The following is a 24,728-nucleotide window of genomic DNA, read 5'->3' on the forward strand; positions in this document are numbered from 1 at the left end:
GAGCCCCGTATTTATAGTATAGGGAACCACGGCTCGAGCGTAAAGATAGACAGAACCATGGACCAGTAACAGACACATTTTGTACATAGATATTTATTTTATATTTTTTTACCAACTACTCTAATTCTTCCTATGTTTTAACGTGGATGTATGGAGGAAATTTACCAACCAGGTGAGTTTTAACTGCATGTCATCAATTGTAACTGTCATTCTAGCAGTATTGTTTATGAGCAACATATGGTCAAGCCCTGAGATTGTATGTTCGTGATTTTCATAACAGTAGAACGACAGTGCTTACTCAATCGATAGAAAGACTCGACCTCCTCTATTTCTGTTAAATGCTGTACAACTGGCATTCACTTATTTGTAAGTAGAGTCGGCCCTATGCTGGTGTTTACGTCTCGTGAGCTATGGTGAGAGCCGTTCGCATTACGTATGGCCTGCGTCATTCCCTGCTATATTTAACACTGGCCTATCTTTCTCGTCTCGGGACGAACACGTTTGTTGCTGTGGAGTGTACCTAGGGCATATTTAGTGCTGGAACAGCAACAGGTATGGCATTTGTTTACTCATTACTCTGACAGTGACTGTAGCCTTATCTTCATCACATGGTCTATGTAAACAACGCTAAATACCATTGTCTTTGTGGATGGGTTCAATCTGTTCTGTATCGATATGAATCATCATTAATAATATTTTATTTCACAAAATACGTCGCCCCGTCTGCTACAGTACATGGTTTGCCTACAGGCAGTCTATAAGGTTACTTCAGCTGATGTGCGTTTCACCAGGAAGTGGTCAGGGTTTTCCTGGACAGCTGATCTCAGGTGTGTGTTCTGTCAGTGGTGGTATCTTTGGATAAAGAGAGCAGGTGAAATTGATCTTTTATCTAGAAATACGATGAAGTTTCCTTCTATATCTATTAGTGGGTGTCTAGACCTTGACTTGGTATGGTTCCGTTGTCTGCTTGTTTGTGTATTAGATAAGACGTTTAATATTGGTTATTTCAACTGATATTGACAGTCTTGAAATACTTACAAATATTGTAATGTACATACTTTCAATGAAGTTTAAAATGAAACATTTTCACTGTTATTAGAATATACATCAAATTTATTGTGATAATTTTCAGCACCAAGTATAAGGATATGTGTGCGAGGAGCTACCGATTCATCAACGTAATATCTGACAATTATACACGAATTTTGACATGCTAAGATTGATGGAGAAATTAGAATTGTAATTAACTTCATTGTTTATCGGTATAGAAACCATAACGTTTATTATTTCCCATTCTATTCAAGCTACTAGTACGACAGCTGGCCTTACTTTTGCTGACGTAAGCCAAGCCCTAGTATTGACGATGAATAGGGGTCAGGTTTATGAGCGAACCACTAGTAATTATCACTGAATCAATACTATCCAACCTTATTTCACAGCGTCCACTGTGATACACAAGTGACAGATGATGATATTCACAGCATCATAAACATACTTGTGATGGATCTTTCTGTAAATATAATCACCCTGCTTTTGTCGTTTCTAGTCTTTGTTAAATGGGATACACCGTAGAGGAAAAGGTTTATAAGCAATCAATGCGTGGCCTAAAGCTAGAGACGGTTGTAATATACGATATATGAAAGACTTCAATAAATACCTTCCTTCATTGTAGTTTATATGTTATTACTAAGAATACTGGTTTAGTGGTTAATGTGAAATGCATCATAATAACGTGCTTATGAAAAATATTAGTTTTAATTAAAACAATTCGCACATTGAATAGTGTTGTAATACTGTCAGACCTGATTGTGGGTTATATACTGTATGGTGTTGTAATACTGTCGGACCTGATTGTGGGTTATATACTGTATGGTGTTGTAATACTGTCGGACCTGATTGTGGGTTATATACTGTATGGTGATGTAATACTGTCCTGGTTGTGGGTTATATACTGTATGGTGTTGTAATAATGTCGGACCTGATTGTGGGTTATATACTGTATGGTGTTGTAATACTGTCCTGGTTGTGGGTTATATACTGTATGGTGTTGTAATACTGTCGGACCTGATGGTGGGTTATATACTGTATGGTGTTGTAATACTGTCGGACCTGATTGTGGGTTATATACTGTATGGTGTTGTAATACTGTCGGACCTGATTGTGGGTTATATACTGTATGGTGTTGTAATACTGTCGGACCTGATTGTGGGTTATATACTGTATGGTGTTGTAATAATGTCGGACCTGATTGTGGGTTATATACTGTATGGTGTTGTAATACTGTCGGACCTGATTGTGGGTTATATACTGTATGGTGTTGTAATACTGTCGGACCTGGTTGTAGGTTATATATACTGTATAGTGTTGTAATAATGTCGGACCTGATTGTGGGTTATATACTGTATGGTGTTGTAATACTGTCGGACCTGATTGTGGGTTATATACTGTATGGTGTTGTAATACTGTCCTGGTTGTGGGTTATATACTGTATGGTGTTGTAATACTGTCGGACCTGGTTGTGGGTTATATACTGTATGGTGTTGTAATACTGTCCTGGTTGTGGGTTATATACTGTATGGTGTTGTAATACTGTCGGACCTGATTGTGGGTTATATGCTGTATGGTGTTGTAATACTGTCGGACCTGATTGTGGGTTATATGCTGTATGGTGTTGTAATACTGTCGGACCTGGTTGTGGGTTATATACTGTATGGTGTTGTAATACTGTCGGATCTGATTATGGGTTATATACTGTATGGTGATGTAATACTGTGGGACCTGATGGTGGGTTATATACTGTATGGTGTTGTAATACTGTCGGACCTGGTTGTAGGTTATATATACTGTATAGTGTTGTAATAATGTCGGACCTGATGGTGGGTTATATACTGTATGGTGTTGTAATACTGTCGGACCTGATTGTGGGTTATATACTGTATGGTGTTGTAATACTGTCGGACCTTATTGTGGGTTATATACTGTATGGTGATGTAATACTGTCCTGGTTGTGGGTTATATACTGTATAGTGTTGTAATACTGTCGGACCTGATTGTGGGTTATATACTGTATGGTGTTGTAATACTGTCGGACCTGATTGTGGGTTATATACTGTATGGTGTTGTAATAATGTCGGACCTGATTGTGGGTTATATACTGTATGGTGTTGTAATACTGTCCTGCTGTGGGTTATATACTGTATGGTGTTGTAATACTGTCGGACCTGATTGTGGGTTATATACTGTATGGTGTTGTAATACTGTCCTGGTTGTGGGTTATATACTGTATGGTGATGTAATACTGTCGGACCTGATTGTGGGTTATATACTGTATGGTGTTGTAATACTGTCGGACCTGGTTGTGGGTTATATACTGTATGGTGTTGTAATACTGTCGGACCTGATTGTGGGTTATATACTGTATGGTGTTGTAATACTGTCGGACCTGGTTGTGGGTTATATACTGTATGGTGTTGTAATAATGTCGGACCTTATTGTGGGTTATATACTGTACAATGTGTATACTACGCACTAATAATGTGCATACTTACCCCGTGGCCCCTATATACAGGTAAGTACTGCCTACACAGATAGCATACTCTTTATCATTTCATCATAACCAGCATGACCCCGTGAGCACGAGAAACACACGTGGTCCAGATATTCAAAACATGGTAAACTAAGGCTTTAAGGTTTGATATTTTATTCACAGTCAGCTGCATAATATGTGGAACAAGATGCTGCACAAATAACTACATTGAGTACCAACATTGAGGATAAGAGTGTGTCACCACAGAGTTTACTAATGGAGAGGTCATTGTGTTACTTAATGTACATCAACACAATAACAATATTTTATGATATGTCAGCTTGATGATGGATAATAGCATGTACAATGTACTTACCTTCGTACTCTTCTACTGAAATAAAACCGGGTTTCCAATCAGTAATGACCAGGTCAGGTGCACTAATGGGTATATGTTTACCGTTCGTTCTTATTTCTGAAAAACAAACAGCAAAATAGCAGAATCTTTTCACAAGCACTTTTTGTAAGTTTTTAACAAATTGTGTATGATTTATTTAGAAGTGAACAATGACATGAACATGCTTTAATTCGTGTATAACGAGGTACAGATCCACTGGATTAAGTTTGTTATCGAGACAAAGCATTTGTTCAAAAACACATAGGAGAATTTTTTTAAATTAGAATTAGAAAGAGTAGAGCCAAATAACAAATAATACTGTTTATACAGCTGTTTCGTCCTTCTAGGACTAGTTGGTGATTCTACACCATACAGCTGTTTCGTCCTTCTAGGACTAGTTGGTGATTCTACACCATACAGCTATTTCGTCCTTCTAGGACTGTTTGATGATGATACACCATACAGATGTTTCGTCCTTCTAGGACTGGTTGGTGATGCTACACCATACAGCTGTTTCGTCCTTCTAGGACTAGTTGGTGATGCTACACCATACAGATGTTTCGTCCTTATAGGACTGGTTGGTGATGCTACACCATACAGATGTTTCGTCCTTCTAGGACTAGTTGGTGATGCTACACCATACAGCTGTTTCGTCCTTCTAGGACTGGTTGGTGATGCTACACCATACAGCTGTTTCGTCCTTCTAGGACTAGTTGGTGATGCTACACCATACAGATGTTTCGTCCTTATAGGACTGGTTGGTGATGCTACACCATACAGATGTTTCGTCCTTCTAGGACTGGTTGGTGTAGACTGGTTGGTGATGCTGCACCATACAGCTATTGCGTCCTTCTAGGACTGGTTGGTGATGCTACACCATACAGATGTTTCGTCCTTCTAGGACTAGTTGGTGATGCTACACCATACAGATGTTTCGTCCTTCTAGGACTGGTTGGTGATGCTACACCATACAGATATTTCGTCCTTCTAGGACTGGTTGGTGATGCTGCACCATACAGCTAATTCGTCCTTCTAGGACTGGTTGGTGATGCTACACCATACAGCTGTTTCGCCCTTCTAGGATTGGTTGGTGATGCTACACCATACAGCTGTTTCGTCCTTTAAGGACTGGTTGGTGATGCTACACCATACAGATGTTTCGTCCTTCTAGGACTGGTTGGTGTAGCATCACCATACAGCTATTGCGTCCTTCTAGGACTGGTTGGTGATGCTACACCATACAGCTGTTTCTGGTTGGTGATGCTACACCTTCTAGGATTGGTTGGTGATGCTACACCATACAGCTGTTTCGTCCTTTAAGGACTGGTTGGTGATGCTACACCATACAGATGTTTCGTCCTTCTAGGACTGGTTGGTGTAGCATCACCATACAGCTATTGCGTCCTTCTAGGACTGGTTGGTGATGCTACACCATACAGATGTTTCGTCCTTCTAGGACTGGTTGGTGATGCTACACCATACAGATGTTTCGTCCTTCTAGGACTGGTTGGTAATGCTACACCATACAACTGTTTCGTCCTTCTAGGACTGGTTGGTGTAGCATCACCATACAGCTATTTCGTCCTTCTAGGACTGGTTGGTGTAGCATCACCATACAGCTGTTTCGTCCTTCTAGGACTGGTTGGTGATGCTACACTATACAGCTGTTTCGTCCTTCTAGGACTGGTTGGTGATGCTACACTATACAGCTGTTTCGTCCTTCTAGGACTGGTTGGTGATGCTCAGGGATCTAACGTACACATTTCATAAGTAAACGTTGTCGAGGTGTTATGCTAAATATTTATGTCAACATGTTGAATACAGAAAACGCTTGTTCAAATTAATACGACTTTAGTCTTGAAACTTTCCACTGGTGTGTATAAAGTATTTTTAACACTTGTTGTAGATTATATATTTGATCTCCAACGGCAGGCTCTTCACTTGTAATAGTATCGTGCCATTAGCTGTTTTACGAAAGGTTTCTTACAGTAAACATTGGTATATGAATCATTTAAAGTATATTTGTAACTTTTGAGAAGTAACGGAATAACCTAAATTTGAATTCCTGTGATAGACGTGACACTAAACAGTGTTGTTGTTTGTGTTATATTTGGTACATTGCTCTTGTTAGATACCTATTGTGTGTGCCCCAACATCCACAACAAGGAGTACAAGGTCAGATGTAGGTCGTGTAACTTGTAAACACCAACTCATAGGATGTGAATACACATTTTACATGCCCAGTCCATTGAACTATTCACACATATCGACAACACGAACTGCCTAGCCGCTCTATTCCGTCCAGTTACTTGGTTCTGGCATGTATCCCGATATTCCGAAGCTGACATCGGCCTCACTTACTTATCAGTGGGTTTTAACTTGGTGAAATTGATTACCTTTGACTCGGTGTTTCATTGAATTACAAGTAGCGGTTTGAGATCTTTGTTGATGCTTTCGGAATCAATCTTGGACCCGCTGTTGTGATTGAACATTCTTCCGGTGCCATTGGCCGTTCAGACAAGTGGTTGATGACATGTGTAATTTGAATACAGCCTATCCATTAGACTTGATGTTGATGGTCAGTGTATTCTAATTCACTTCTCCCTAGCGCATATCTGTAATTAAGGAGTACAGGCCCCTTACTGGAACTCTCCGACTGGATTACACTTTGTAACAAGCGAATGATGAACAAAAAACTTAATTATCCTTATTATGAAACGCATCAGTCGATAGAAAGTAATCTGGAACATGTTTAAGGGGTTAGTGATCTATCCATTTTCTTTCGACCAATTTTAATTTCTCTTATCTATCTCCTAGGTTTCATTGTTTAAGCCCTTAGCATTACTGACAATATCCTAGAAGAACGAAACAGCCGTGTGATGCAGTTTAATTGGCTCTTCGAAGTTTATTTTGAAAGGAGCTAATCACGTGCATGTCTTTGTGCAATCTTTTGTGATGTATTGAATGTATACAGGTTTTGAATGTTCTATCAATGTATAATGATAATCTGATGACGTCAGTTTCTTCAAATGTTTTCAATAGCAAAGGTATGTTTAGATGAATAAATTTAAGGCATAGTTGAAGGTTTGAATAATAGTTTTATTATTACTTCGACCTTTTGTTCATTTTGCCGTCATGCTGGTGTTCAGTTGAATTCTTTCATCTTATTAGGATTTTTTAAAAGTGATATTTGCATAATATGGTAGATGATTCCGTATGATAATATCGTTTGTTAGAATGAGTTCATACCATTTTGTATTTTTTGTGAATTGTTTTAATGCCATTAAGATATATTGTGATATGTTTTGACGAATTTGATTCATTTCTCCGTATTGGTTTGTTTCAACTTTCTATATTGCGAACACTGTTCATGATACAATACGTTATACGTTATGATTCCTGTAGAGATATAAACACAGTGTCTACTGAATGGTGATGTTACCACGATGTCCAACACTATCAGTAGCACTGAATCTACTTGGGATGCTACCACGATGTCCAACACTCTCAGTAGTACTGAATCTACTTGGGATGCTACCACGATGTCCAACACTCTCAGTAGTACTAAATCTACTGGGGATGTTACCACGATGTCCTACCCTTTCAGTAGTACTGAATCTACTGGGGATGTTACCACGATGTCCTACCCTCTCAGTAGTACTGAATCTACTGGGGATGTTACCACGATGTCCAACACCCTCAATGGTACTGAATCTACTGGGGATGTTACCACGATGTCCAACACTCTCAGTAGCACTGAATCTACTGGGGATGTTACCACGATGTCCAACACCCTCAATGGTATTGAATCTACTGGGGATGTTACCACGATGTCCTACACTCTCAGTAGCACTGAATCTACTTGGGATGCTACCACGAGGTCCAACACCCTCAGTAGTACTGAATCTACTTGGGATGCTACCACGATGTCCAACACTCTCAGTAGTACTAAACCTACTGGGGATGTTACCACGATGTCCTACCCTTTCAGTAGTACTGAATCTACTGGGGATGTTACCACGATGTCCTACCCTCTCAGTAGTACTGGATCTACTGGGGATGTTACCACGATGTCCAACACCCTCAATGGTACTGAATCTACTGGGGATGTTACCACGATGTCCAACACCCTCAATGGTACTGAATCTACTGGGGATGTTAACACGATGTCCAACACTCTCAGTAGCACTGAATCTACTGGGGATGTTACCACGATGTCCAACACCCTCAGTGGTATTGAATCTACTGGGGATGTTACCACGATGTCCTACCCTTTCAGTAGTACTGAATCTACTGGGGATGTTACCACGATGTCCTACACTCTCAGTAGCACTGAATCTACTTGGGTTGCTACCACGAGGTCCAACACCCTCAGTAGCACTGAATCTGCTGGGGATGTTACCACTATGTCCTACCCTCTCAGTAGTTCTGAATCTACTGGGGATGTAACCACGATGTCCAACACTCTCCTTGTTTTTTCTGAATATTTTCTGAATATGTTCATTCATAAAGATATAGTCAGAATTATTCTGACGTTCCTTTGAATTTTCAGAGAGTATTCATAACATTTGTACCAAATGACTTTCCGAGATTAACACTTCCAGGTGCTTAAGGAAGGGTTAGCCATACTTGAATTTCCACACCTGAGTTTTCTATCCTTGTGGTTTCACACACCCACGATCAGTCTACTGTCATTACGGCTTAAGGTAAAAACCAAAGCATAACTGTACGGATTGCTCCCCTACTGGGCGACTCTGTGGTTATTAGTGTATATTGAAGGGATGGAATCTAGGATTTGGATGAAGTTAGCAGTTTTCTTGCCTTCCACATTTGAATTTACGGTATTGGTAAAACCGAGTACACATACAACAAGTTCGTGTGTAGCGGTTACATCTCTTAGCGCACCTACTTGACGTGAAGTCTGTACATACGTGTACTTATTCTATAGGTGGTCTGGTGTATCTGTATGTGTTTGGAACCTAAATATAAAAGTTATTTGGATTCTTCGATGTTATTTCAGTTTTCGTTCTTCATATGTACATCCTGTTGGTATTTCGTCATGGCATGAGTGGTCACCAATCATCTGACGTTTCGGAAATACTTCCAGAATCAACATCCGCTAAATTACAGTAATAGAGATTAAAATTGATCGCTATGAAAAGAAATACCGTTTTATTCAATGCGTTGTAATGTATTATTTCATCCTTGTAAGATGTTTTTATTCCTGACCATAAAACTGTGATATCAAATATAAATATTTATTGATATTATCCCTGTGTCAGGGTAGAGTACCGCTCCACTGTTATTGTTGCCTTCGCTCATGGATGTTGAGGATCGATAGCAGGTGGTGGGCGGATGATTATTTTGACTAAACAGTAGATTAATTACTTATCATAGGATGAGCTAGAGAAATTCAATTCCTGAATCATCAGCTATTTTAACATTTCGTTATGAGTTGGACGGTTTCATTTTAAACCCACAGTAATCTCATTTGACCGCGGGAGGTACGATAGATTGGGTAAGGTATTGACAACAGTTACTACGTTACAATGTGTGAATTACGTTATCGTGTGTATAGGGCAATACTAAATAATAGATAATCATCCCTAGTTGTTATACCTCATCATCTATACCATCTGGCTGTATGTGATAATCCTGCCCTCAACAACAGATACATCGGACATTGATCTTCTCCTCCCACAAAAAATGTATAAAATTCTGCTGTGAAATTGGGTACACGTGACTGGTATCTTGTAGTAATCGTGGAATTATACTAACCTTGATATACAGCTTTGCTAGTGAGAACTCCTCATAAGAACTTCACGTGACATCACAGCAAAACATGAATTTTGTTATTGATTGTACGTGTTTTATACATTTACGTGTCTTGGCTATCCCGATATTCACAGTCGATTTTCAATGTCCAATTTGACCACTTCTTTGGTTCGGAAAACCACTCCCAGATTTAGCGGTGATAACGTTATGTTATTGTTTTGAAAACGAGGTAGTTCTTTTTGTAAACACGAACACGTGATGACGGGCAGAAATGACAGTGACAGCAGTGATACAGTAAGTAAATCTAGTTTTTTAGCATCGGATTTTTGTTATGGTATGGGAAATGTTATTTGATACCTCTTAGTCAAAGCAGAATTACAAAATAAGTGCCATTAATATCCAACATTGTCGCGACCGATTCAGACGGGAAGCCATTTTTGTTTACAGTCGACGGTGTTTTGTGCGCATGTGTTATCATATAAATTACGCAAAAACAGGTTACATGAGGAGCGATAGACTTCTTGTGTCAACATATAATGTGAGATGTGATAGACTTCTTTGACTTTGGTCAACAGGTGACATGATGTGGTAGGCTTCCTGTGTTAATAGGTAGTTTACGGTAGACTTATTGTGTTAAGAGGTAATGAAAGGTAGACTTATTGTGGTAAGAGGTAATGAAAGGTAGACTTATTGTGTCGTCAGGTGACACGAGACGTGGTAGGCTTCCTGTGTTAATAGGTAGTTTACGGTAAACCTATTATGTCAACAGGTGACACGGGACGTGGTAGGCTTCCTGTGTTAATAGGTAGTTTACGGTAGACTTATTGTGTCGTCAGGTGACACGAGACGTGGTAGACTTCCTGTCTTAATAGGTAGTTTACGATAGACTTATTGTGTCGTCAGGTGGCACGAGACGTGGTAGACTTCCTGTGGTAAGAGATAGTTTACGGTAAACCTATTGTGTCAACAGGTGACACGAGACATGGTAGACTTCCTGTAGTAAGAGGTAGTTTACGGTAGACTTATTGTGTCAACAGTAGTGTGAGCAAGGATACATTTGTACTTGCTGTGTCTATATTTTGATAACGTAGATTCTAAACGGTTGTAAACGGTTGTTTTCGTGTGTTCCTGTTACTGACCACGATCATCCTTACCCAAGTATTTTTGCCTCGGTTGTTCTGTATCGATTTCTAGTCATCACATGCTTCAGCATCGGACACTGAAATGCATTTCTCGTTATTGAAATTAGGAAATGTCTGTTACAGAGGTCTATTTTTGACCCAATCTCAGAGAATTGCGTCACTACTTCATTTTTACCACCAAGATATCTTATCAATGTTTTAGACATTTCAAACAACGCCAGCGTCGTTTTGTTTTGATGAGATATGTTTTAATCGAGGAAGATTTTGTCTTGTATCGATTTTGTGACCGTTGATCGGTCTGCCAGTGTGACATAACCTACTTACAGGACGTACAGATGTAATGCCTAACACGTGATCCAACCTCAGTCGTCGTCAAATGAGTTCAGCAAGCGTAAAGAACTCACAAGGATGTCAATCAAAGTAAACATTAGACTACAACAAAGGAGACAAGCACATTCGACTACTACCAAAAACATGGGCATTCGACTACTACCAAAAACATGGGCATTCGTCTACTACCAAAAACATGGGCATTCGACTACTAGCAAAAACATGGGCATTCATTCGACTACTACCAAAAACATGGGCATTCGAATATTACCAAAAAACAGGGGCATTCGACTACTACCAAAAAGGAGGGGCATTCGACTACTACCAAAAAAGAGGGGCATTCGACTACTACCAAAAAACAGGGGCATTCGACTACTATTCGACTACTACCAAAAACATGGGCATTCGACTACTACCAAAAACAGGGGCATTCGACTACTACCAAAAAACAGGGGCATTCGACTACTACAAAAAAAACAGGGGCATTCGACTACTACCAAAAACGGGGGCATTCGACTACTACCAAAAAACAGGGGCATTTGACAACTACAAAAAAACAGGGGCATTCGACTACTACCAAAAACAGGGGCATTCGACTACTACCAAAAAACAGGGGCATTTGACAACTACCAAAAAACAGGGGCATTCGACTACTACCAAAAACAGGGGCATTCGACTACTACCAAAAAACAGGGGCATTTGACAGCTACCAAAAAACTGGGGCATTCGACTACTACCAAAAACAGGGGCATTCGACTACTACCAAAAACAGGGGCATTCGACTACTACCAAAAAACAGGGGCATTTGACAGCTACCAAAAAAGAGGGGCATTCGACTACTACCAAAAACAGGGGCATTCGACTACTACCAAAAAACAGGGGCATTTGACAACTACCAAAAAACAGGGCCATTCGACTACTACCAAAAACAGGGGCATTCGACTACTACCAAAAAACAGGGGCATTCGACAACTACCAAAAAAAACAGGGGCATTAGACTTCAGGCAACAAAGATGACAATAACATTCGCCACAAAAAAAGAGAAGACAATATATAGCAACATTCGTCACAGACATAGAAGGAACAGGGACATTCGTCTTAATATAACAAAGGAGACAAGGACATTCAACTTAAAACAACAGATAACGAAGAGACAGTGACATACGCTAAAATAACCATAATCAAGGATATGGGGTGGTGGTATTCGACTAAATATGCTAAAGGAGACAGGAACATTCGGCTAGATATATCAAAGGACTACAGAAACGGGAACGTTCGACAAAAGATAACAGATAGGAACATTTGACTACAGCCAACATCACTTTCTATAATAGTACCCAATTCCTGAAATGAAGCATTATGATAAGCAAGTTGTGCACGTTTAGACAACATGCTACACTATTGCGCGCGTGCTGTATCATCGCAACGTGAATTGCAAATTCCGAGCTTCACCTCCTTGACGCCCCGCGGTTACCGGAGTATCCGGCGGAAGCGGAAGTCTATCGATTATCGAATGGCGCTAGTAAATGCGGACTTGCATGCATGAAAGAAATACAAATGCTCCGCGGGCCGACAACCTGTAGAATGGTCTGTGTGACCGGCGTTTAACACTGTTAGGTGCCTGCCCACGTCCAACAGAAAGCCGATCAGCCAGGAATAAGGTTTTATTGGAGAACTGGACGCCTAACGTCCTTAGGCCTTGATGTATGTCTGTTGCGGAGAAGGGTTAGTTTAATATACCGCCTCTAGTCCTGTCAATGAATTATTCAATGGTAGCAAAATGGCTTCGTAGGTGTACAGCGAATCACACAACAGTGGAAAGGAGCATTTTAGAAATTCTACTAAACCCTTTATATGTTATATCTTTGTCATAGACACATGTTTGTTGTCAACGAACGATCATCTGTACCTCACTACCACACGTCTCCTGAGTAAAATAAACGCTGAATGCGTAGGTGGCAATGAGCTGACGTCGTTTCCAGATACTGGAGTGAAAAGCAATCGTGCAACGTGCGTTCTAGCGTAGTGGTAAATTGCCCTAAATTGCTATAAATGTTTAAAACCTCAAGTCTATAGAATTAATAACCAATTCACTTACAAAAATTCCACAGTTGTAAAAAGGTCAAGGTCATTAAATTTCAGATGACGTCATTATTAAGTCACAAAGGTCAAATGGGAATATCATGATGATGTAAAAGTAAAGCAGGATGTTAAGTGCCTCTGACTTACTGAACTAGTTTCGAGCAGAAAGGCGCAGAGGCCGCAGGGTGAACACGACATCAGAGTGTCAACTTGTAATTCCGGTTATGTACACGATTATGTAGATTCAATATACACGACATGCTTCCAGTAAAGTTAGTATGCCATGGTGTAATTGGATATAAATAATCACCACCGGTTATTTTATTCACTTCATTTTGGTTTACAGCAATGTGATTATGGTTAAAAATCAAAATTAATTTCCACACGTCCAAACTTCCTTCAAAACCATGACTGAAAACATTGCGGAAACTCTTAAATTAGAACTATGTCAAATGTCTCGAGTTAGATTACAGGGAACTCTGCTGTCTTATCTGACGCCCTATTAAAGTCTCTGTAGGGTAGAGTTACTATAACGCAGTATCAATAATGTATTGTTTTTAAACCCCAGCCTGTTGTTGGAGAAGATAGAGTTTGTGATAATGGTGTTCTACAACTGAATTACAACACGCATGCGACCGTGGAAGTCTAAAGGTAGCATGTTTTTGGCATTACTACTATCCGATTACAAGAGGAAGAGAAAAGCACGTATGCGCGTACCTGTCGCTCGCCTAGTGTATAGGTTAGGGATGAAATTTAACTGTACCATGAAATTAAAGGTGGTGTTTGTGTGAACAATTAGTTTTAAGAAACAAACAGTTATGTACAGGTGGTCTTCGGCCATCCAGGTGTGTCAATGGTGGCATCGGCCGGCTACAGGCGGTGTCTACTCATCTTCTAGTATTTTATGATGTTGTGCTTAAATCGGAGAGATACTTTTCTGTTCTGTGAAGTGCTCCGGGAGATAGTTTTTTTCCTACCTGTTCTGTGAAGTGCTCAGTTTTTTTCCTACCTGTTCTGTGAAGTGCTCCAGGAGATAGTTTTTGTTTGGAGGCGTTTCACTAGGAAGCTGTTTCTAATATTGATATTTCCATTGACGTCATCGAGCTTACTCTGTTTTCAGTTAGCGTGACTATGGAGACGTTTACATAGAAACTCTGTTCTCCTTTTTTTTTATCTCCAAATTCGTTCTGTTGCATTGCCTTCAGCACTCCATTAGGTAGTTATTACGAAATTTTGAAATATCTAAACTAATTGCATGTGAACTCTGTTTTTATCATATCGTCGATCTAGGCTGCCATGTTCGGCATGTGCAACACGCCTAAAGCTACCCACAGTGATTACCTTATTCTTTTGCACGAAGCAACATAATATTCAATTAAAGACCTTAATTACAACAGCAAATCAGCTTATCTTTCCTAAGCACAGGGGTTTTTACATGATAGAGTGGGAAGGAGAGGAACGGCAGAATGGCTCGATATTATCACATACATTTTACCGCTAGTGCATGTCACAACACTGCCATGCTTGTTGTCAGCTTGTAACCGTAAATGAAATAATATCGACGAAGCCTTATCTTGTTTAAATAACGCATCCGCACTCGTGACATTGAATGGAGAATTTTATTTTAAAATGTACGTGCGCTTTCCTTTCGTTTCATGAAAACTTAAGATGGCCTGGTTTTTCTTGCTAACAGTATAACTTAGGTTTGCAAAGTTAACATTATTTCGAGGCAATATGGAACTTCAACACACGAGGTCTATTGATATGTTATTCGATATCGTATATAATATGTTTATAACATTGTTGCCAGTGAAATACAGGAGTTCATTAATTTGGTTACCATTAATGATACGACTTTTGAAGTTTTGACCAACCGATGTGTCATCGGAAAGTTGAATAAGTAGGTTTTCAGTCAATGTTATTCTAATGTACATTTCTGGTTTTCTCGAATTTGGGATAAAAACAGTTGTTTAAGTGATTCTTACCCAATAACTAAATGTTGGAATACAACCTTTTTCTTAACACGCAACTTCATTCATGCTTGGATGATAAATTGGTATAATGAATAAGATATATCAGTAATGTGAGATTTAAATATGAATATTATATTTTTCAGTGATCTATACAATATATGCATGGTACAGAGAAGTGCAAATGTATACATAAGTACAATATAACAATGTGATACATATGTGCGGTATCACACATTGTAATATGCACATGTGCATCATACTAACAGCACACTACATTATTCTTTGACAGGGTGACATTATATTATACGTGAACATTATAACACATCATAATATACGTGAACATTATAACACATTATATTATACGTGAACATTATAACACATTATAATATACGTGAACATTATAACACATTATGATATACGTGAACATTATAACACATTATAATATACGTGAACATTATAACACATTATATTATACGTGAACATTATAACACATTATATTATACGTGAACATTATAACACATTATAATATACGTGAACATTATAACACATTATAATATACGTGAACATTATAACACATCATAATATACGTGAACATTATAACACATTATATTATACGTGAACATTATAACACATTATATTATACGTGAACATTATAACACATTATATTATACGTGAACATTATAACACATTATAATATACGTGAACATTATAACACATTATAATATACGTGAACATTATAACACATCATAATATACGTGAACATTATAACACATTATATTATACGTGAACATTATAACACATTATAATATACGTGAACATTATAACACATTATGATATACATGAACATTATAACACATCATAATATACGTGAACATTATAACACATTATAATATACGTGAACATTATAACACATCATAATATACGTGAACATTATAACACATTATAATATACGTGAACATTATAACACATTATAATATACGTGAACGTTATAACACATTATAATATACGTGAACATTATAACACATTATGATATACGTGAACATTATAACACATTATAATATACGTGAACATTATAACACATTATATTATACGTGAATATTATAACACATTATAATATACCTGAACATTATAACACATTATAATATACGTGAACGTTATAACACATTATATTATACGTGAATATTATAACACATTATAATATACGTGAACGTTATAACACATTATATTATACGTGAATATTATAACACATTATATTATACGTGAACATTATAACACATTATAATATACGTGAACGTTATAACACATTATATTATACGTGAATATTATAACACATTATAATATACGTGAACATTATAACACATTACATTATACGTGAACGTTATAACACATTATAATATACGTGAACATTATAACACATTATATTATACGTGAACATTATAACACATTATATTATACGTGAACATTATAACACATTATAATATACGTGAACATTATAACACATTATAATATACGTGAACATTATAACACATTATATTATACGTGAACGTTATAACACATTATATTATACGTGAACATTATAACACATTATAATATACGTGAACATTATAACACATTATGATATACGTGAACATTATAACACATTATAATATACATGAACGTTATAACACATTATAATATACGTGAACATTATAACACATTATATTATACGTGAACGTTATAACACATTATAATATACGTGAACATTATAACACATTATAATATACGTGAACATTATAACACATTATAATATACGTGAACGTTATAACACATTATAATATACGTGAAAATTATAACACATTATAATATACGTGAATATTATAACACATTATGATATACGTGAACATTATAACACATTATAATATACGTGAACATTATAACACATTATAATATACGTGAATATTATAACACATTATGATATACGTGAACATTATAACACATTATAATATACGTGAACGTTATAACACATTATAATATACGTGAACATTATAACACATTATAATATACGTGAATATTATAACACATTATAATATATTTTTAGCATTTCCTGATTATTTATTAAATTTTGTAAAAAATGTATGCCTAGTTATGATAATAAATTTTCTGAAATTGTCAGTTTTGCATGTCACTTAGCGGTGTTTCACTAAAGGCTTTATTATAACGCCCCAAGGGATGACGTAACGAAATACACTTAGGTACAAAACAGGTTAATTTCAGCATAGCTTTTTAATGTGGTAATCAGATCACACAAACTCGTGGTTGGTATTTAGGGTATTTCTTTCACTCTCGTTAGTTATTTTCCAAATGTTGCAAAAATACTCGCTAACGCTATTTTTAACTTTTGAAAAATAACAAACTGGAGTAACAGAAACACCATATACTACAACCACTCATTGTGCAACCTTTATGTAATACACGGGAATATTATTACACATTATATTATACATGTACAGTATATGACATTTGTGATATACGCGAACAACATGATACATTGTAATACATATATGCAGTACATCACTTTGTCATACACGTGAACAGTACAACGCATTGTATGATACATATACAGGTTATCACGTTGTTATATACATGAACAGTATAACACATTGTTATATACATGAACAGTATAACACATTGTGATTAACGTGAACAGTTTAGCACATTGCAATATTATCGTACTTAATAACATATTGTAACAGGTATGAACAGTCTATCACCTTATGCTATGCATGTGCGATATTACACACTATATATATATTACGTTATAGCTCGGGGTATTAATATAATGTGTTAAATGAATAGGAACATTATTCTTTCTTTTTCTTAGCAATGTTGCCCCGAAAACCTCTTCTCTCATTAGCATAGTTATTGTTATTATGAGACAAAGCGTACTTGAAATTGTCAAATCTTTACCATCATCGCATGATTTTTGAACAAGTTCGGTATTGTTTTGTAAAACTAGCTGTGATCTGTGGTGTGAACATGAAATTATATACCAAGTAATTCTTCTGGTAGATTAAAGTTCGATATCTGATCATGTGTGTTATTGGACATCCATAACTGACTGAGGTCGGTGGGTTTTACTCTGATAAAGGTAAAGAAGTGTTACGTCGACAAACCACGAGTTGTGTAGAATGTGGTTACTGCAGATGTGACAAGGACACATATTTCTTTTCTCGCTGCCATAGAAAGTATATCTAACAAAACCAATTATAAAGTAGTTATGCACGAAGCGAAATCAATGTTGCACTATTAATTTTATCATGGACACACAGGTGTAAATGTTGTTATTCTTAAATAGCAACTGTTATTTAATGTGAATTCATTAGCGTGATTATCAAGTTCCTTGAAAACCTGTATATGCATTAAATGTTATGTTTGTGTATGAAACGTTAATAGGAGGCTTATGACGTGACTAAAGGTCTCTAGTGTGAAATGGTAGAGATGAGTATTAGACCCCGGCGGCTTGCATGACCTTTACTGTAGTCTAATATTGTGTTGTTTCGTTACAGGTTGCTTTGGATCTACGACATTATAAACAGAGAAGGTTTATTAAGGATTCCGAGCTATTGATTGATCGCCCCAGCTTTAAGGTCAGTCTAGAGACCTCAGCATCAGTCGTACCTGACAAGATGCACGTCGAAATTTCTGTAGCACTCAACTTTGTCATATCTTATCTATACAGCAAGTTGCCACGGCGACGAGTGGACTTGTTGGCAGAGGAATTGGAGAAAGGTTTGAAGGGTAAATTTGAAGGACATTGGTACCCTGAAAAACCTATCAAAGGGACAGGTTATCGTTGTGTTAGAGTAAACGGAGAGAAGGTTGACCCCGTTATTATCAAAGCCATCTATGAATGTGGCCTTGACCTTACCGAAGTACAGTCCTATCTTCCTGCTGAGCTGATCCTGTGGATTGATCCATGCGAGGTGTCTTACAAGATCGGGGAGAAAGGCCCCGTCAAAATCCTTTACAGCGAGCGACGGGATGAGGACAGCACTGAGAAGGCGGATCGCGAGGTTCAGGCGGCGGCTGGCAGGAGCTTCAATCCCGACGCGCAATGCTTCAAACCTATTGACAACTTGTCGTCATCTTTCGGGAGCATGAATTTATCCCCAGGAGGTTTGTCTCCTTCTTCACCTACGTCGTCCAATGGCTGGCCAAATAGTACATCCACGTCGCCTTCGTGTGCCCTCTTTAATTCAACATCGTCCATTGGAGGCAGTGTAGGCGGTACTAATATCGGTACAGTGCCCTCTGCACCCGCTCCAACATCAGCCAAAAGTCCACTGCCTGCTTATGTACCCAAACAGGACAGGGTCCCAACACAGTTCACAGCCTCTACATTTGCCCAAACAAAATTTGGTTCAACAAAGCTAAAGACTCAAGCCAAACGACCAACTCGTCTCTCGCCGACAGAGTTTGGAAACTATTTCCGTCAGAGATCAGCAGCAGGGTTACAGACCGCTAGTTACAATTCCCCGCAGCGGCCGCGATCCCTGTCTCCTAGGGATCCACGAGTTGAATTCTATATAGACCAACAGCAGAGGGTATTCATGACGCAACAACAGCAACAACATCAGCAAATTCAGCAACTACATCATCATCAACAACAGCAGCAGCAGCAGCAACAACAACAACAGCAGCAGCAACAACAACAGATGCACCAGCAGCACTCTTCTCTGAGATCTCCACAACATCATGCAGCTCCTTCAGCACTTTCCGGAGAGCTTTATCACAATTCTTCACCAGTCACACATCATGTCCCGTCATTTGGAAGTCTTGGGGAACTGCTTCCGGGCCCACTTCCGTCTCCTGTCGGCTCTGCGGCGGCATCGCCAGAGAGCCACAAGTCTTTCATCGAAGGTTTGAACCTCAACACCGTGTCGTACTCTAGCCAGTATCCCCACATGTTACTAGCCAACTGAGTACTCAATGCCAAGGCTAACTAGGTGATAGAACTGATCACCGGGCGCCATGGACACTGTGTGATAGAATGTATTCCAGGAATGCCAAAATATTTGGGCTAATGGAAGTGAAAGGCCAAGTTAATGTTTTCTGCTTCTGAAGAGAGCAAGAATTTTTATTTTTATGGATATATCTTATATCATTGATGTAGTAATTATTATATTTAAACTGTGTTCACTAAACCACATGATTCCATTGGTTGGATCAAGACAACACGTGCAATGGCCTGTGTTCAACAAAGATTTATAGAAGACTAGTCTGTGTAAAAGCTCGTTTCTAATTCCAAATTAGAAAATATTGACGACAGGAACCATATTCCGAGAGAGAAAATTAACCTATTAGTCCCTTTGGATCAACGCTGTTCTACAAAGAGGATGATTTATTTGCGTCACAATGTTTTTGAAAGTAGAATTGAAATCCTTAACATCATCTGTGCGTTTCAACAAGGCTGTGTGTTATTACATCACCATTTCTTAAACGCACATAGTGATGACGTTACGTGATTTAAACACATTGCGAATGATCAGGTCAGGACTAACTTGTGTTCCACAGACCAAAGTGTCGCCATGTGAACAATTAGGAGGTGAGAATAAGAAACGTTGATATATTGATTAAAGTGTTTGTATTATGCTGTTGACAATGACCATTGTTAGATATAAACTTTCTATCTGATTTAACTATTTTTGTAACTTTGCTACACGGCCGGAGTTACTCGCTCGTTTTACAGACACGTGACATACGTCCATAATTAGATTGGGGAGTTTCTATCCTACACGTTTGTTATATTATGTCAAAATTGATCATCTATAGGTATTCACACAAATCTGTAAACTGCTCGCCAGATGGCGCCATCTTCTATATGATCGTATGGGTGTAAGGCTCCATCTGGTGTCAATTTATTCGTAGAGCTGGTAAAATTACACAATTAGGATACATTGTCTAAAATATTAACGAGTGTATGTAATAGTAAGATTGATACCAAGCCATTCGGTAACAGACAAGCGCAATTGTCTAGACTCCAAAGCATATTTTCCAAAAGGGAAGTCTTTTTATCACCTGTCATAGCTAAGTGTCTTGATTTTCTTGAATTTGTTATAATTTCTGGAGGATAGTTGAAAATATTGAATTTAAAACCAATATGTGGTCAAAAAGCTTTCCCTGTAGTGTATAGAGGGCGCAAGCGATTGACTTTAGACGGCGGTTTGCGAGCTATTTTTGTAGTGTCCTTATAGGCGCGAGCTCTCGACTCTATTTGAGCTCTGTCCAGAGAGTGGCAGCTATTAGCTCTTAAGAGCAGTCGATGAGCTATACCCTGTAATATATTGAAAGCGCAATCTACTGACTTTAGGGATGGTCGGCGATATATCCTTGTAGTGTATAAAGGGACCGAGCTATCAATGTATAAGCGGTGCGATTCACCAGCCTTGGAGGATGTTCAGCGAGCTGTCTCTGTCTCGACGGCGGGCGGCGAAATGTCCCTACATTGTCTAGATACCACTGTCTATTGTTGTCGGCTAACAGTCCCTATGCTGTCTAGCGCAATCGGCGAGCTATCCCTATATGATCTAGACTACGGAAGGCGTGGTATCCCTTTAATGTCTAGTAGGCGCGACCCTTTTCGGCCATGGACGATGACTTACCGACCTGTCCCTTTACTGTCTAGATCGCGGACGGCGGTCTATCACTAAAGTGTCTAGACGGCGCGACCTATCGGTCATGGAGGATGGTTCGGCAAGCTGTCCCTATACTGTCTAGACCACGGCAGCGGCGAGCTGTCCCTGTAGTATCTTGACCGCGGACGGCAAGCTGCCCCTGTAGTGTCTTAGTAAGGGTTACCATTGCGTCCGTTCTCGTTTTTTAAATCCAGCACAGGATTGGAATTGTCACGCATTAGTATGTACATAACATTATCTAGTCAATTTGTCGCAATATTTTAATATTCCCATAAATATGTGGATGTTGGTCTGCAGTTGTATAGGAAGATATATATATTCTTACTGTTTCTACAATCACGTGTATATATTTATATAACTGGGTATGCAGGTGGTTTTCTGATTCCTACATCAATTATATCGTTTACATCTATTATATATATATATAGTACATATATAAAATATATCTTTTCTACGTTGTATGATGTGAGCATAAGATCGTACATGTTTTTGTAAAGTATATTTTTAACTATAAACATGTATAGTTATTATTTTTAGTTTTAGTTCATCTGAAGACGCGTTTATTTAATAAATATCATCTTGTGTCATTTTATCATGATAGGTACATGTGCAATACTTAAGGGAAGAAGAATTGTTTAGACATTCGTACAGATCTTCCCACACATTATGGGTGAATAGTTTTTTTATCAGGGCTAGGTATTCGCTTATTAAGGAGACGGTTACCGCATATAATATGAACGTTGAAACTACTTTCAACATGGCTTTTTGTAAAAAGCAATATTAGATAGTTTTTTAATCATGAATTTGAAACTTTCACTAGAAAATCATTGACTTTTCCATTCATTTTGTGATCATATTTGATAGTTTTCGGAATCATTCCTCTTGCATTATGTATTTGTGTAGAATTGTAGAGTATGTATTCTGATGGAAGACCGTTAATGTCAATGCTGATTTATGCTGTATAATTAGGTTGAATATTTTACCAGACAACTTCACTATTTTGATATTTTTGCTATCAACTGTAAAATAAGACAAATATACAAAATCTATTTGCAGAAATTTCTGTGTCTTACAGTTAGAAGACATAAGGACATGGATCCTTCAAACTGCTACCATGGTTACACTCAGTGTCTCCATTTTACTTCTAATTCAGCTGTGACAAATCCTTTTGGTATTGATATGTCTTATTTTAGCGCCTGAAGTAAGTTTTATGAGAAACGGTCCTAGTCTTAATTTTATTGTAATGCACGTGAAATAATAATGCTAACCTTCATAGTATAGTCATCAATTGTTATATCAAATCTATTTTGTTATGATAGTAAGGTGTAAATGCCAGCATTTTTTTCATGCAGAAATTCGGCGAAATTTATTTCACGAATTATCTTAAGGTTTCACTGAAGGCGATGGCGAAGCAATACTTGTTATCAGACTATTGATGTATGTACACATTACATAGTGTTAACCTGTTGATACCGCTCTCACTGGGTCAGTAGCAGTTTTAAACGTAGAATTTAAAACTCCCATGACTAGTAGATACCTGTATTCTATGCTGCAGTTTTTTTAACGATTGGTTGATTATCACAGCCAATGAAAATCGTCGTTTTGAACACATCGTGGTAGGATTGTGGTTATTTTTCGGATGTTATTGTTCTTGTATGAGAAATGAGAATGTCAGTCACGTGTTAAAACTGTTTCATAACTCTATATGTGTCAGGTATATACAGGTAGTACGTGCCAGGTAAATGAGAACATATTGTCACCTGGTTTTAAAACACGTGTTTCAGTAGTCCTACACGCTCGACGACACACCATGTCGACGTTAGCTATGACGCTGTTGATCAATCATTTATGTACATTTCCCCTCTATCATTAAGAAAAAAAAACTTAGTCCCGTCTGCATGCTAATTTTGTTCAGAAATATTTGTATCTACCATCCTGTCCAAGTCATCGACGGATATTTGGGTTACCTGAACATTACCCACTCCTGTTCTCGACTGACCGCTGAACTGTTCTCAGACTAAGTCAACTCAGAGTCCTGGACTGACCGCCGAGCTGTACGGACCTTGTCGACTTTCAGTCCTCGACTGACCGCCGAGCTGTACGGACATTGTCGCCTTTTAGTCCTCGACTGACCGCCGAACTATACGGAAATTGACGACTCCTAGTCTTAGACTGACCGCCGAACTATACGGACCTTGTCGATCCTTAGTCCTCGACTGACCGCCGAGCTGTACGGACCTTGTCGACCCTTAGTCCTCGACTGACCGCCGAGCTATACGGACCTTGTCGACCCTTAGTCCTCGACTGACTGCCGAGCTGTACGGACATTGTCGACTCTTAGTCCTCGACTGACCGCCGAACTATACGGACATTGTCGACTCCTAGTCCTAGACTGACCGCCGAACTATACGGAAATTGACGACTCCTAGTCTTAGACTGACCGCCGAACTATACGGACCTTGTCGATCCTTAGTCCTCGACTGACCGCCGAGCTGTACGGACCTTGTCGACCTTTAGTCCTCGACTGACCGCCGAGCTATACGGACCTTGTCGACCCTTAGTCCTCGACTGACTGCCGAGCTGTACGGACATTGTCGACTCTTAGTCCTCGACTGACCGCCGAACTATACGGACATTGTCGACTCCTAGTCCTAGACTGACCGCCGAACTATACGGACAATGTCGACTCTTAGTCTTCGACTGACCGCCGAGCTGTACGGACATTGTCGACTCTTAGTCCTCGACTGACCGCCGAGCTGTACGGACATTGTCGACTTTTAGTCCACGGCTGACCGCCGATCTATACGGACACATTCCTAGTCCTCGACTGAC

The 24,728-nt window shown here is 38.6% G+C and overlaps 1 protein-coding gene across 2 annotated transcripts; it reads left to right on the forward strand.

The window, feature by feature from the left end:
- Window positions 1–72: 72 nt before the first annotated feature.
- Window positions 73–24,700, forward strand: LOC132559503 (protein Tob1-like). Of its 2 annotated transcripts, none has more exons than XM_060224129.1 (2): window positions 73–172; window positions 18,768–24,700. In XM_060224129.1, exon 2 carries the CDS (start codon window positions 18,888–18,890, stop codon window positions 20,181–20,183), a length of 1,296 nt encoding a protein of 431 aa, XP_060080112.1. In that variant the 5' UTR covers window positions 73–172; window positions 18,768–18,887; the 3' UTR covers window positions 20,184–24,700. The 2 variants fall into 2 exon arrangements, with proteins under 2 accessions (XP_060080112.1, XP_060080113.1); XM_060224130.1 differs by lacking the exon at window positions 73–172 and adding an exon at window positions 514–552.
- Window positions 24,701–24,728: the final 28 nt, after the last annotated feature.

This window comes from Ylistrum balloti, unplaced genomic scaffold (assembly GCF_031769215.1).
Source record: "Ylistrum balloti isolate Yb309-2 unplaced genomic scaffold, AGI_CSIRO_Ybal_v1 Utg370928, whole genome shotgun sequence".
NCBI lineage: Eukaryota > Metazoa > Mollusca > Bivalvia > Pectinida > Pectinidae > Ylistrum > Ylistrum balloti.

Excerpts from the sequence above, each read along its gene's own strand:
- LOC132559503 (XM_060224129.1), top strand. The coding sequence starts at position 18,888 with ATGCACGTCGAAATTTCTGTAGCACTCAACTTTGTCATATCTTATCTA.